Raw genomic sequence first — 15,427 nt, forward strand, 5'->3', positions numbered from 1 at the left:
TTTCGAGACCATCCTGGGTTTCTCTGTATTGCTTTGGAGCCTGTCCTGGAACTGGCTCAGTAGACCAAGCTGGTCTCGAACTCACAGAGATCCGCCTGCCTCTGCCTCCTGAGTGTTGGGATTAAAGACCTACGCCACCACCGCCCGGCGTGACTATATCTTCTGCAATGTGTATGTTAACCTCTTCCATAAAAATGGGTTCTATAGCTTAAGGGTCTAAGAGAGGGTCTGGTGTGGTCTCAGCCATACAGATAGCATAGAGGTCACCAAGCTATAAAGTATATGTGACATCTCCCCTGAGGAGGGGTTCAATCTCCAGCATCCACAAGGCAGCTCACAACTGTCTGTAACTCTAATCCCAAGAGGAATCCAGCACCCCTTTCTGACCTCCGAGGTCACTTCAAACACAAGTCACATACATGTTAAGCAAAACACCAGACACAAAATAATTCATTTTAAGAATTAAAAGCAACACAGCAAGGTGTAGTGGAATGTACCTACATTCCAGCACTCAGAAGGCACAGGCAAGCCAACCTGGCTTGCACTGATAAAGAGGCACAGCCTAGTCCGCACCTGTAGCCTGAACTGTTCCTTTCCCCACTCCACTCAAACAAAGCCAGACACTTGGTTACCGTGCAGAAAAGACTATCAGAAGAATCAGAGTGAAGCAAAGTTAGCCAGCTTATTAAATAGACCTCAGAGAGGAGACATGCTTTAGAGAGGTGGTCCCCAACCTTCCTAAAGCTTCAAGCCTTTAATACAGTTCCTCTTGTGATGACCCAAACTATCAAATTATCTTTTGTTGCAACTTCATAACTGTAATTTATTACTGTTAGGAACTGTAATGTAAATATCTGTGTTTTAGGATGGTCTTAGGTGATTCCTGTGAAAGGGCTCATCCCACAGGTAGAGAACTATTGCTTTAGAAGTTAAGTTTGAGAAGATAGGTGGGGGTTATTTGGTTTAAGAAAAACAGAGTACAGAACCCAAGTTGTGGGTATGGGCTTCTCAAAAGGTTAATACTTGGTTGTTGTTGGTGTGTGTGTGTGTGTGTGTGTGTGTAATTTTGTGACTCTCTAAGTTACATTGTTCAAAGCCTGTGACTAATAACAAGGCTTAAAGATTAAGCAAAACTGGGCTGGAGCGATGACTAAGTGTTTAAGAAGGCACACTGCTCTCACAAAGGACCTCAGTCCCATTCCATTGGGTAGCTCACATCCTGTAATCCCCAGGACTGCACTCGTGTCTCACACCTACACACAATTAAAAGTTTTTTAAAACGTTTTGAGATTGGAGATGGTTTTGCTTTTTTAGAGGCCCCTGGTTTGGTTCCATGTTGAGTGGCTCACAACTCCCCCACAGGATGATACGCTCTTCTGGCTTCCACAGGCACTTGTACTCATGTGGACACACCTACCCACCTACCTACCCACAGATAAATACATAGTTAAGAATGTATCTTTGGGGACTGGACAGATGGCTCAGTGGTTAAGAGTACTGGCTGCTCTTCCAGAGATCCTGGGTTCAATTCCCAGCATCCATACGGCAGCTCACAACTGTCAGTAACTACATTTCCAGGAGATCTGACCACCTCTTCTGACCTCTGAAGACACCAGGCACACATATACACTATGAAGTCCTGACTGGCCTGGGCCCTGGTATGTAGACCAGGGTAGCCTTGAACTCAGAGATTCATCTGACTCCGTCTCCCAAGAGCTGAGATTAAAGCTATGTGCACCATGCCCATCTAAAATCTTTTTAGATTTTATTTTTTAGCTGTGTTTGTGCACTTAAATGCAGCCCCTACAGAGGCCAGAAGAGGGTGTCATTATCTTCTAGAGCTGGAGTTACAGGTGGTTGTAAGCCATCTGATGTGGGTGCTGGGAACAGGACTAGGGTCCTCTGGAAGAACAGCAAGCATCCTTATCCACTGAGCCATCTCTTCAGACCCTAGAATAATTTTTGAGACAGGGTCCTATTATCTTACTATCAAGTTGTCCTTGAACTCACTTTTAATCCATGCTGGCCTTGGTCTCATAGCCTCTTGAATTGCTAGGACCATAGGCTCACACCAACCCTAGAGATCTTGAGGATTCTAGTTTAGCAATGTGGTAACTCCTGGATGGATTCCCATGCAGGCACTATTGGAAGATGGGAGTAGGAGGTTAACGATGTAGACACTATGTATGTACTTTGGCAGATGTACTTTGTACCCAGGCCCATCTTGCCTCTTCCTGATGGCCACAGGGTTCCACTGTATTAGGTCTTATCATTTCCAGAGCAATGGATCCAGTCAAGCTTGGCCTGAAACTTATGAGCCAAAATAAACCTTTCTTCCTTTCTCTCAGGTATTTGGCCATACTAACATAAAACTAACACAGAGACATTTTACCAAAGAGGAGACACAGGTGAGACATAAGCATATGGAAGACGCTTGACATCATTACCCATGACAAAAATGCAACTAAAACAACAAGGAGACATCATTATGCATCTAACGGAGACAGGAGGATCCCCAGAGCATGTTGTCAGCCAGTCGAGCCAAATCAGCAAGCTCCAGGCTCAATGACAGATTGCCTCAAAAAAAAAAAAAAAAAAACAGGAGACCGCTTGGCTCAGTTAGTAGTGTGTATTGACTGCTCTTGCATAGAATTGGAGCAGTTTCCAGAACCCACCGGGCAGCTCAGACCACCTGTAACTCCAGCTCCAGGTGTTATTAAGTCTCTAGCCTCCAAATAGCACCTGCACTTACCTACACACACACACACATACACACACACACACACACACACGACAATAAAGTTCAGATTAAATAAATATGAATGTTTACTATAAGTCAGTACCTGATATTTAAACAGGTTTAGTGGTTTGTTCCTTGCCTGAATACAGACAGAACTGGTAAGAATTCAAGCTCAGGTTCTTTCCAGCTTCAAAGGCCACAAGCTCACCAAAAATTGTTCTGGCTGGTAATTTCAGTGCAATGCAAATGACTTAAGGGTTCAGTTCATTGAATAAAAGGTAAATATCATGCTTACTTCAACCTTCAATAAAGGTTTGGCTTTCTGTTAACATAATACTAATTTAAAAGTTTTTGGTTTAGAATGCGATCCCAGAAACTAGACATAGAACAAGAAAGATTTCTACATGCACAAGAGATTCCATTCTCAGATTCCTAAAAGCAAATAGTTTATCTTTTTTTTTAAGTAAGCACTTACAATGTAGTTCAGGCTATCTGGAAGTTGCAATGTAGACCAGACTGACCTTGAACTCAAGAGATCTGCCTATCTCTGCCTCTTGAGTTTGAGGATTAAAGGATATACCACTGTGCAGTTTTCAGTCTAATAATATAAAACGGAATTCTAAGACTACTGCTAGGAAACAAACACGCAGAAGTACCCACAACACCTTGGTAATGTTGACTCTGGAATTAAAAAAAAAAAGCCTAAACCAAGTTTCAGGAAAATAATTTTATTTCCTAATACAGTAAACATATACATCCAGTATGTGTTCACCTTGCACATCTATGCGTAAACGACTCCATGTCACAACGGCTTTGAGAGCTAATGTGGTAAAAGCTTTCTTGGTTGAGATGCGAAGTGTCTGGATGGCTAACCTTCTGAACATATTGGACTGACCACAGCACAATCTGCTTCAGTAGGTAAGTTATAGATGTAAAGCTATGAAAAGTGACTACACTTTTTGCATCTAATGCTTCCAGGTGAACAGGATGCAGCAGGATCAGCTTGGATTGATTCCAGGGCATCTCAGTTTTTCTGGTGATGGAACCATTTATCCACTGTATCCAGAAAAAAAGATAAACAAGTTAAGAGTCTTTGCTAGGAACCCAAATTACCAACGTAGAACAAAGAGAGAGCTGGGAATGTGGCTCAGCAGGAGAATGCTTGCCTACCAAGGAATACCACAGGGCTTTGCATGGTTCCTCCTCTAGGTGACCTCTAGAACATGCATGCAAAGCCACAGTCAAAAGCTACTGCTCAGCACAGAGCTTACACCAGGGCCGCCTCGTCCATCTTTCCCCTCCCTTCTTTCTTTCCCTGTGTCCATGTTTTGAAATGAGGTCTTGGCTGATCTGAAACCCACTATGGAGCCCAAGTATCACCAAACTCCCAGGTACTAGAGATGAAAGGTATACACCACCATGGCAACATGAATTATTCTAAGCGGCAGACCCCTTTTCTCACCAGAAGAAATTTAGATTCCTTTTTTTTTTAAGATTTTACTTATTTATCCTGTATACAGTGTTCTGCCTGCATGTATGCCTGCACACCAAAAGAGGGTACCAGATCTCATTATAGATGGTTGTGAGGGGATATAGCTATTTTTCTGAGTGAAGCATAAGCAGCCAATGTCTGGATGAGAACATAGAACACAGCCCATGCTGGAAAACTCCCTCAGTGACCACTGGAATTTGAGGGGTCAGAGTGATAGAAAATGCCTACAAAAGGAAAAGGGAGGAAAAAGGAAAGGTGGCATGTGGGGTCTCATCCTTCACACATGCACTGTAGAACCCTAGCATAGTTTGCCAAGTGGAATAAAGACAAACAGCTTGACTCAACTATGGACTCTTAAAAGTGTGGAATTCTGCAGAGGTGGAGAATGGTTGCCAGAGGCTGCGGGCAGGGAGGCTAGATGGGAAGGGGAAACAGAAGCTCATCAAAGGGCACACCGTCCATGTTAAGTCAGGGCAATGAGCTTCATTTGAAGGAATGGGGACTGACTACTAATAATGCACTGCCTATTAATATCTTCTTCCTGCTGCTGGGGAATGAACACAGGTTTTCTAGCATGATAACAAACTCTACATCAATCTACACTCCTGGGTCCCATTATATATTCAAAATGGGTACAACTGTCGATTTTAAGTGTTTGCCCACAAATAAGTATAAAAGGTGATAGATTTGCTAGCTTGATCTAATCTTTCCATATTATAAACACACTGTAAAACTTATACCTGTACCTATATATAACTATTTTCCAAAAAGTATGTATACATATAAAATTTCATAGACATATATTTCTAATATGACTGTAGTAGAGTCAGGTCTTACCATCTGTTGGTAGTGAGCAGGCAGATTCACATGGTGGCGGCAACTAAAATAAAACATCAAACTATTAAAATGTTGTCTAACCCCAAGAGGGAAAGCTAAAAGCATACTGGTAAAACTGGAAAACAACGGGCAGGAAGACTACCAATTTTCAGTACCTAAAAATAACTTACAAGAACAGTGTGAGTTGCTAAGACAGGGTTCTCAACCTGTGAGTCACAACCCCTTTGAGGTGACATAGCAGATATTTATATTATGGTTCGTAACTGTAGCAAAACTATGGTTATGAAGTAGCAATGGAATAATTTTAAGGTTGGGGTCATCAAAGCATATCCTAAGTGTTTTGCCTACATGTACATCTGTGCACCATGTGTGCCCAAAGACCCAGGTTGCATCCCCTTGGAGCTGGAGTTACAGGTGATTGGTTGTAAGGCACTATTTGGATGCTAGGAACAGAACTTAGGTCTTCTGCAAAAGCAGCAAGTGGTCTTGACTACTGAGCCATCTTGTCAGTCCCAGAAATGAAAATAATTTTTTAAATGATCTAGTTCAGTCTTTTGCTAAATTCAAATTAGATTTTTTTTCTTTTTGGTTTTTCAAGAGAGGGTTTCTCTGTGAAACAGTCTGGCTGTTCTGAACTCTGTGCAGACCAGGCTGGCCTCAGACTCAGCAATATGCCTCCTCTGCCTCCTGAGTACTGGGATTAAAGGCATATACCACCACTGCCAAGCCAAATCAGATTATTAGTAACAGTATAAAAGCCAGGTGTAGTGGCACATGCACACCATTAATCCCAGCACTCATTAAGTAGAGGCAGGCAGACCTCTATGACTTCAAGGCCAACTAGAACTATACAGGGAGACTCTGTCTCAAAAAACAAATAAAAAGAACAAAAAAATCCTATAAAAGCCAGGTGCTGCTCTCCTGGACTGTACTTCTTGTGAGAAAGTTCTGTACCATACATCATTCCTGCACTTATTCCTGAAGTGTACCTAACTACCTTGGTCTTGCCTTAAACAAGTCAACTAACTTCCTATTTGGTCTCCTGTGGAAGATGGTTGACAGGTGATGGGTTCCTAGGCTACTAAATATATTCAGCAATAGCTTTGGTTTTTACAAGTTACCTACTTTGTATCTGTACAACTTAGGGTTGATCTGGACCACCCTTCAGCTTTCCCCTCAAGTGTCTATTTGTCTATGTTCTGATCCTCAAGATGTTACACAGTAACATGCACACAAAAGACATTCAAACACTTGTTACAACTAGTGTTTCTTCCCATGGAGCACCCTATCTTTCAGCCACCCAGGCATCTTTCAAAAGCAAACATTAAACATTACATACAGCATCCACAATGGCTTTGGCAGCATCAGGATCACATTTGAAGGGGCTCTCCGACACTGTGGTATTCATGCTATTGAATGAAATGAACATAATCAGAAGAGAAAAGAACAATATGGTCTTCTTATACATTTTAAAAAAACCTAAGTTGATGATAGTAGATCAGATGGCTTTCTTTGGGGGGGGGGGGGGGAGAGGTGTAACAATGTCTCATAATGTAGCCCTGGCTAGCCTTGGACCTCAGAGAATACTGGGATTAAAGGCAAGTATCATCATGCCTAGACCAGATAGCATTTAAATTTGGTTTAATTGAAAGCTTTCTTGCCTACATTCTAATTATTTATTTGGTCAAGGTACACGTGTTTTTTTTTGTTTGTTTGTTTTGTTTTTTTTGTTTGTTTGTTTGTTTGTTTTTTTTTGGTTTTTCGAGACAGGGTTTCTCTGTATTGTTTTGGAGACTGTCCTAGAACTCAGTCTTTAGACCAGGTTGGCCTCAAACTAACAGAGATCCACCTCCCTCAGCCTTCCGAGTGCTGGAATTAAAGGCATGCACCACCAATGCCCAGTACTCACTAAAATAGCTGAGAAATGCAAAATAAATTCTGAAATGTATCTTCCCCAATTCTGAAAAATAAAATGAAGCTAAGAAACAGAAAAAACAAAAGAAACCCTGCTCCCATCAATGTTGGTAAAACATGTAAAATATACATACTCCTGATAAGAAAAAATACATGCTAGCTGGGTGGTGGTGGCACATGCCTTTAATCCCAGCACTTGAGAGGCAGAGGCAGGCAGATCTCTACAAGTTCGAGGCCAGCCTAGTCTTCAAAGAAAGTTCTAGGACAGTTTCCAAACCTATAGAGAAACCCTGTCTTGAAAAACAAAACAAAACAAAGAAAAAAATACATGCCTTAAATCCCATCACTCCAGAGGCAGAGGCAAGCAGATCTCCAGTTTGAGCACAGTCAAGGCTACAGATAAACCCTGTCTCAAAAACCAAAACTGCTTATTCACAAAATGGATTAGATGGTTATGGAATCTTATACAATCTAATGGGTGAATGCTTAGGATGTAGTTTTAATATTAAAAAGCATAATATAATCCTAATGTTTAAAGAATATTTTGCACACACATAAAGGACTGATAAGACAAAACAAAAACCCTACAAAAAAACTTTATTTTTATGCAGTGGAGGGTTTTTTTGGGAGGGGCTGTTGTTGTTTTTCAAGACAGGGTTTCTCTGTGTAATGACTCTGGCTGTCCTAGAAATTGTTTTGTAAAGCAGGCTGGTCTGGAACTCACAGAGATCTGACTGCCTCTGCCTCCGAGTGCTGGGATTAAAGGTGTGCGGCACCGCCGCCGCCACCACCACCACCATCACCACCACCAGTAGCGGGCTTACTGCTGGGATCTCAAATGTATTAGGAAAGCATTCAACTAATGCTAATTCCCCACTCTTTTAAAATTGTATTTTATTATTTTCTGAGACAGGGGTCTCCTGTAGTACATGTTGGCCTCAAATTGGCTCTAAAGCTAAGGACGACCTTAGAGAAACTTCTGATTACTGGGATTACAGGCACCAGCTAGCATACCTACCTTGTGCAGCAACGGGGTGGAATCTAGGGTTTTGTGCATACCAGGCAAGCACTGTATCAACTGAGTTACATCTCAGTCTCAGAGCTAATTTTCAATTATAATTAAGACTATATATCTTCAGCAGGGCGGGAGTGGCATACAACCTTTTCTTTTCTCGAGACAGGGTTTCTCTGTGGCTTTGGAGCCTGTCCTGGAACTAGCTCTTGTAGACCAGGCTGGTCTCGAACTCACAGAGATCCACCTGCCTCTGCCTCCCTCTGCCTCCTGAATGCTAGGATTAAAGGTGTGAGTCACTACCACCCAGAAAATGGCATACAACTTTAATCCTAGCACTCAGGAGGAAGAGGCAAGATCTCTGACATTGAGGACAGCTAGGGAGGGCTGCCTTGAAAAACCAAACAAATAAATAAACAACAAGCAAACATTTATTTTGTGTATGTGTATGTGTACATGCATACACGCACCAGGGTAGAGGACAATTTATGGAACTCAAGCTTGCAGTAAGTGCCTTTACCTGGTGAGCTAGCTATCATGAGGGCCACACTTTGGTTTTGTTTTGTTATTTTGTTTTTTTCTTTCAGTATTAGGGTCTGACAGGTATTTAAGATAAGATACCAACACTTATTCTGGAGTGAGTTTGGTTAAGTTCCTCTATCTGTTTCATGCTTGGCAAATGTTAATTAATCAATTAACATTAACTATTAGTACAAGTGGGAGTAAATCAGGGAGCAAGGGAGATACTGGAATAGCAAAGACTGCTTTCTCGTGGCAGTTAGTACAAATCAAAAATATTGATCCCCGCCGGGCTGTGGTGGTGCACGGCTTTAATCCCAGCACTCGGGAGGCAGAGGCAGGTGGATCTCTGTGAGTTCGAGGCCAGGCTGGACCGACAGCCTCCAAAACAATACAGAGAAACCCTGTCTCGTAAAACCAAAAAAAAAAAAAAAAAGATCCTCAAAGAGCTCTGGTACTCATCAGATTACAAATCCGCAGAGAGCTGAATGAAACATGACTGGAAAGAAGCCAATCCTGCTTCCTAGGAAATGAAGCCACAGCCACTGATATATGGTCTATGCTGTCCCACCAACGGTAAAACCATGGGAGAGGATAGCAGCCACCTCAACCTCAGACATATGGGTTGCAGTTTGCTCCTGAGACAGCTTTTGCTTCTCTGGAACTCTGAAGCAGTGCTGATGGTGCTCCAGGAAAGCTGAAGGGAAGCTACCGGACTCCACATCATCTCAGCCCACAGCTGTACCACATCCCTATCAGAGAATGCCAGCACAGGCACTCACCCAGGCTCCCAAGCTCTGACCTTATTGTCCCTCTTATGAATCTAGTCTGTATTTGTTTAGACAAGGTTTTTCATTATTTTCAGTTATGTGCAGGTGTATGGGTTAGCATGTAGGTATATGCATGTGATTGCAGGTACCCGAGGAGGCCAGAGATAACTCCCCTGGAACTGAGTTAGACAGTTGTGGAGCCATCTGAGGTCCTGGGAACCAAACTTGAAGAGCATCAAATGCCCCGAAACCCGGATCCCTCCCCTCTAACCCACTTAGAAAGGAGCTTATGGGAGGTTTTAAGTTGCTGATTCATTAACTTGAATAGAAACCATTTTTTCCATTATTATTTATTTATTTATTTGTTGGATGGTCTGGAACTCGCTATATAGACCAATACTTCGAACTCATAGAGATCTACCTGTCTTTGCCTCTGAGTGCTGGGAATAAAGTATTACCACACCCAGCATTTTTTTTAATTTTTAAATTTATTATTGTGTGTGTGTGATATGTGCATATGTGGAAATGCACATGCTATGGCACACATATGGAGGCCAGAGGAAAATTTTGTGGAGTTCTCAGGGCTTGAGCAGCAAATACTTTATCTCACTGAATTATCTAACTGGACCTAGTTTTTTTTTTTTTTCTAAGTAAATGTAAGAGTAGTATCATGTTAAGGCAGGTAAGTATGGAAATAATTTAGTATACTTGGGACTCTCCTTCATTTGGGTTATGTACACCACCCCTATCTAATAATGTATTGGCAACCTGGCTACTTTATGTTTAAGCACTGTACATATCCCTCTGAACAAAGGACCTAACTATAATCTAATTTTCTCTACCCCTAACAAGCATTAAATAGGGACAATCTGCGTTCAAATATATTCCCAATGTATCTTGTATTAAGAATGGAAAAGCAACTTGATCTGAACTGGTTTTGGGTATATGGGTAGGAAGGCAAAACTGTATCCTCTAATAACCTTTTAGAGAGAACCCCCTATTTAGCATCTTATGACTATGCATAATTAGGCCTGCATTTGATTATGAGAAGGGACTTGTCCAATAGGAAAAGAAAATATATGACCTAATCTATCAAGACAGAGTATCCCTTTCTGATCAAAGCTCCACTTTGAAAAGACTTTGCTACTGTTGCAAATCTGTGTATATCATTATTTTAGTTCTTTGATTAGGAGGTATTCTGGAAACACCTATCTAGACCCTGACCATTGGCAACATTACAATCTCTAAAATGTTTGGTGTATGCTGGCCTACTGTGTGTTAAAGGCATAGAAAAAGAGTTAATACTTACCAGCTGATTCCTTTCCCATCTGTTTTCTTAGTCACTAATGCTTTCCAATAATCATGAGTGCTTTTAATAATGTCAATCGCAAAATCCTGTAATTTGAAAACAGGCATTAGGACAGTAAAAAGGAGGTCTTTCCCCATCGCATTTTCTCAAAATTGATACTATCTCTTTTGAATCAGGAAGTGACTTAACAAAAGAAAAATTTGTTTACAAAGGAAGGGAATACTTACATAAATAAGAAGCCAAGACTATCTTACATCTTTAGAACTGTCTTATATGAGTAATGGGGGGGGGTTACTAGGGGTCCAGCTCAGGGTCTTATGCATACTAGACAATCACTCTACCACAGAAGTATATCCCTCTCCCCCTTCTTTCATGAATCTTTGGATAGGAATGATGGGGGATGTCCTTCTGTATGCTGTGATTATGTTTCTCTTATTGGTTGATGAATAAAGCTGTTTTGGCCAATGGACAGGCAGGATTTAGCCAGGCAGGAAATCCAAGCAGGGATAGAGAAAGGTAGTAGGTGGTGGAGTAAAGGAGGCACCGTGTACTGCTGAAGAAGCAAGGGATCCAGACACCTCTGGTAAGCCAAGACCACGAGGAGATACACAGATTAATAAAAATGAGTTAATAATTAAGAGAGAGCTAGCCAGTCATCGGCCAAACAGTTTATAATTAATATAAACCTCTGCATGTTTGTTTGGAACTGAATGACTGTAGGACGGGGTGGGGCAGAAACTTCCATCTGCATGGGAGCAACATATTTTAACTGTAAATCTCAATATAAATGCTCTAAAGGTACAGTATTGAAAGATACATTACCTTGCCTTTAAATTCTGCATTGAATGCAAACTCATTTTCTGGTTTTCCATCAGGAACCTTATACCTTCTAAACCAGTCAACAGTAGCTTCCAAGTAGCCAGGTTTCAGCCGTTCGACATCAGAAATATCTAAGGGGAGAAAATAAACACATTGCATAATGCTTAAGTAATTATTTAGGCATTCAACAACAATATCAAATGTTTACATTGAGAGAGACATGGGAAGGTTATGAAGAATCCCAAGATAACATGAGAGTTGAGAAAAGAAAATCATCCAGTGTCTTTGAATAGCTTTGACATTAAGAACCGGAGAGGATCAAGCATGACTAACTGCTATAGATCCAAGAGAGATGAGTAGGGTTATATAATCAAACCAGTTTGGCAGGTAGCATATTGCTGTAAGGAGGGTATGGAATACTAAAACAGGCAAGTTGAGGCTGTAAGTCAGAGGCTCATACCCCAACACACCAAAAGACAAGAAAAGTAGACTCTACTCGTACTTACGGATTACTAAATTCTAATTGATTACAGCCAGGCTACACAGAGAAACCCTATCTCGAAAAATCAAAATAAGTTAGCTGCAAGTGGCCGCACATGCCTTTAATCCCAGCACTCAGGAGGCAGAGGCAAGCGGATCTCTGTGAGTTTGAGGCCAGCCTGGTCTACAGAGTGAGTTCCAGGACAGCCTCCAAAACAATACAGAGAAAAACCAAAAGATCAGCCTGGTCTACATATCAAGTTCCAGGCGAGCCAGAGCCCCATAGTGAGACCCTGTGTCAACAAAGTCTGGAAAGCTTGTGAACTGGGAAATTACACTCAGGACTAGGATGTAGCGGGGGTGGTAGAGTGCTTGCCTGCATAATAAATGAGGTCCTGGGTTCCATCCTTAGATGGCATGGACTGATGTAGAGAAGGACACCTATTATCTCAGCATTCAGAAAGTAGGCGATCAAAACGCACCCTCTGTGGTACAGCTGGTAAAACTCTATTCATTTTATTTCATGTGACTGTTGTGCTAGCATTCATGCTTGGTGCCTGTGACATCAGATTCCTTAGAACTGGAGTTAGAGGTGATTGTGCGTCACAATGTGGATGTTGGATACCTAGCCTAGGTCCTCTGCAAGAGCAGCAAGTGCTCTTAACTGCTGAGCCAGCTCTCCAGTCCCACATTATTTTACAGGTTTGTTATCAAAGACAGCACACTCAGGAACAGCACAAGGAGGGGATGCATGGGGACAAGCAGAGAGACACACACTGCCTTCAGGTGACATGCAGTGAAAACAGCGCATAGCTTACGCTATGGCACTGATGAGCCAGGGAATTTTCAGGAGTCTATAGCTCCATTGCTGGGCACCAGTCAGAGCAAACCAGTGCTGAAACAGTGGTTCAGCTTTACAAGCCGTGGCCAGGGCATGCCACCAAGCGTGTGTGGGCACAGACCCTGACCAACACATCAACTGCATACCGGATGGCTAACAAATGGCCTAAATATACTCACCGTACCACGTTCAAACACAGAGCCTAACAGACAGTTAAACTTTTTATCATTGCACTTCAAAGACTACTGTCCTCCCAGCAGTCTATGAGATCACAGGCACACCAAAGTACAAAGTACATCATTTCAAGGGTCCACGCTCAAGAAGACCTTCTCTATTAACCACTGGCTGAGGAGTTATTTCTCTGATGTAAAGTGATTCCTCCCATAGTGCACTCTTAGCACGCATAACCTACAATGAGAGAGGGACTTATAGAGTGCCACAGCTGCATAAACTACTTGGAATTTACACTAGAGATTCCTTTATCTTCCTCAGTTGCTAATTTGTCTATTTATTTATGTGGTTTCATGGTTAGTTATCTATTCTGGGTTACAACCCAGAATTCTTTGATGGATACCTCATTCACTGCCTTTTAAAAGCATGTCATAACTGGTTCCACTGGTTGGTCCAGGTTTACCTTTTTCATTCCCTGGCCCAGACTTGGAATCAACCATTTCTCCAAGGAGCCTTGACTTCTTTCTCACTTAAACGTTATAAGAACCCCAGATTTGGGTATCAGGGGGTGATATCACTGAGAGGGTCTTCCAAGTCCCCTTGACTGACCAAATGTGTGGATCCTAATCCACACCTATAATCCTAGCACCTGGGTGGACAATATTCTGTTGGCCTGACTAGAAATACATATAACACCCTTTACAGGAGGTGTGGGGGGTGGTGTATGAGGGAGGGTGGTGTAAAATGACATCTGTTTTCATTTATATAGCTCACTGTGATCTCAGCTTGACTATTCTCTATAGTTACAAAGGACCCTGAACTCTTGGCCCTCCTGTCTCTGCCTCCCAGATTCTAACTACAGGAGTATGGCAACATATCTGGAAGTTGCCTACATTTTAATATCAGACATAGGCAGACAGACCCTGACAAAATTACCTTCAAAGACAGGCAGGTAAAGAGAGTTAAAGCTAATGTGGTTGAGACTCTTTCAAAAAACAAAAAAAAAACAGATGCTGAGATGACTTCGTAGATAAAGAGCTTGACGAATATGAAGACTTGAGTTCTATTCCCAACTCTTAGTAAAAAGAGCACAGCAAAAGTGGAGATAGGCAGACCATTGGAACTTGCTGGCCAGTCTCCCTAGCCTAATTAGCAAGCTCTATCTCTGAAACAGGAGAGACACTATCTCAAAAAACAAGAGGTCCTAAAGAATGACACCCAAAGTTGACCTCTGGCTTTCAAAAGCACAAATGCCCCCCATGCCCCCGAGACCCATCAAACTACATGCTTCAAAATGGCAACGTTTATGTGAATATCTCAAACATTGAAGAAATGAAAATAAAACCCACATTGATGGAGTGCTAAACTCCAACAGTTCTGTAGTAGAAAAACCAGTGTCAATGTTTGAATGTGTCACTCCTCCCATCTAACAACTTGAAGGCACAAGTTTGCAATTCCATTATCACAAGTGTGGTGGTACTTTAATCCCAGCACACCTTTTACCCAGCAGGTGGGGGGCAGGGGCAATCGGATCTCTATGTAGGGTCTACATATTGAGTTCCAGGACAGCAAAGGATACATAGAAAGACCCCGTCTCAACAATAATAATAACAAAATGATTAGAAAGCCTGACATAGCCAGGCATTGGTGACACATGCCTTTAATCCCAGCACTCGGGAGGCAGAGGCAGGCGGATCTCTGTGAGTTCAAAGTCAGCCTGGTCTACAGAGTGAGTTCCAGGACAACCTCCAAAACAATACAGAGAAACCCTGTCTTGGAAACCTTCCTCCCACCCCCAAAAAAGAAAGCCTGACATATACTTTTCAGATTTCCTTACCATTATAATTGGCTGCATCTGGGTCGTCCATGTTAATGGCGATGACTTTCCAGTCGGTTTCGCCTTCATCAATCATAGCCAATATGCCCAGAACTTTCACCCTGATTATTTCACCTCTTGAACACACCTGCGAAATAACCAGAGTCAAAACAAAACACTACAGGATGAAATTTGGAGGTTTCTTTGGTGATAATAAGGAAGAAAGATGTCAATTTTTAATTGTCTTAAAGAAGGAAAAGAAACCTCTTATTGCCAACCATGATGTCAATCATCTTTAATCCTAGCACTCAGTAGGCAGAAGGCCAGTCAGCCAGGACTATACAGTGAGATCCTGTCTCAAAAAATTTTATTATTTACATATGATGGAGGCAGGGAGTAATACACATGCCATTGCATGTGGGGGACAGAGGAAACTTTGTAGCGTTGATTCTCTCCTTCCATTTTTTTCATGGGTTGTGGAGACCAAACTCAGGTCAACAGGCTTCCATAGCAAGCACCTTCACCCATTGAGTCATCTCACCAGCACCATGTTTTTGAGACACAGCTTCCCTGTGTAGTTCAGGATAGCTAAGAATTTGCTATCCCAAGCTGATTTCAAACTTGCAATCAATTACCCTGCTTCAGTCTTCCAGGTGCTGGAATCACAGATGTGTGTCCTCATGCCTAGCTCTTGAAGTTTTAAAAGC

The 15,427-nt window shown here is 42.0% G+C and overlaps 1 protein-coding gene across 1 annotated transcript in view; it reads right to left on the bottom strand.

Moving 5' to 3' along the window:
- Positions 1 to 3,452: 3,452 nt before the first annotated feature.
- Positions 3,453 to 15,427, bottom strand: part of Ppa1 (inorganic pyrophosphatase 1) — a 28,836-nt gene continuing 16,861 nt past the window's right edge. The window contains exons 6-11 of the mRNA XM_040732200.1: positions 14,742 to 14,868; positions 11,416 to 11,543; positions 10,594 to 10,679; positions 6,409 to 6,478; positions 5,070 to 5,112; positions 3,453 to 3,796 (exon numbers count right to left, since the gene is read on the bottom strand). Coding sequence (XP_040588134.1) covers positions 3,765 to 3,796; positions 5,070 to 5,112; positions 6,409 to 6,478; positions 10,594 to 10,679; positions 11,416 to 11,543; positions 14,742 to 14,868 — 486 coding nt within the window. The 3' untranslated portion in view covers positions 3,453 to 3,764. The remainder of the gene's footprint in view (positions 3,797 to 5,069; positions 5,113 to 6,408; positions 6,479 to 10,593; positions 10,680 to 11,415; positions 11,544 to 14,741; positions 14,869 to 15,427) is intronic.

The sequence above is a fragment of the Mesocricetus auratus genome, unplaced genomic scaffold, assembly GCF_017639785.1.
Source record: "Mesocricetus auratus isolate SY011 unplaced genomic scaffold, BCM_Maur_2.0 Super-Scaffold_100027, whole genome shotgun sequence".
NCBI classification, from domain to species: Eukaryota; Metazoa; Chordata; class Mammalia; order Rodentia; family Cricetidae; genus Mesocricetus; species Mesocricetus auratus.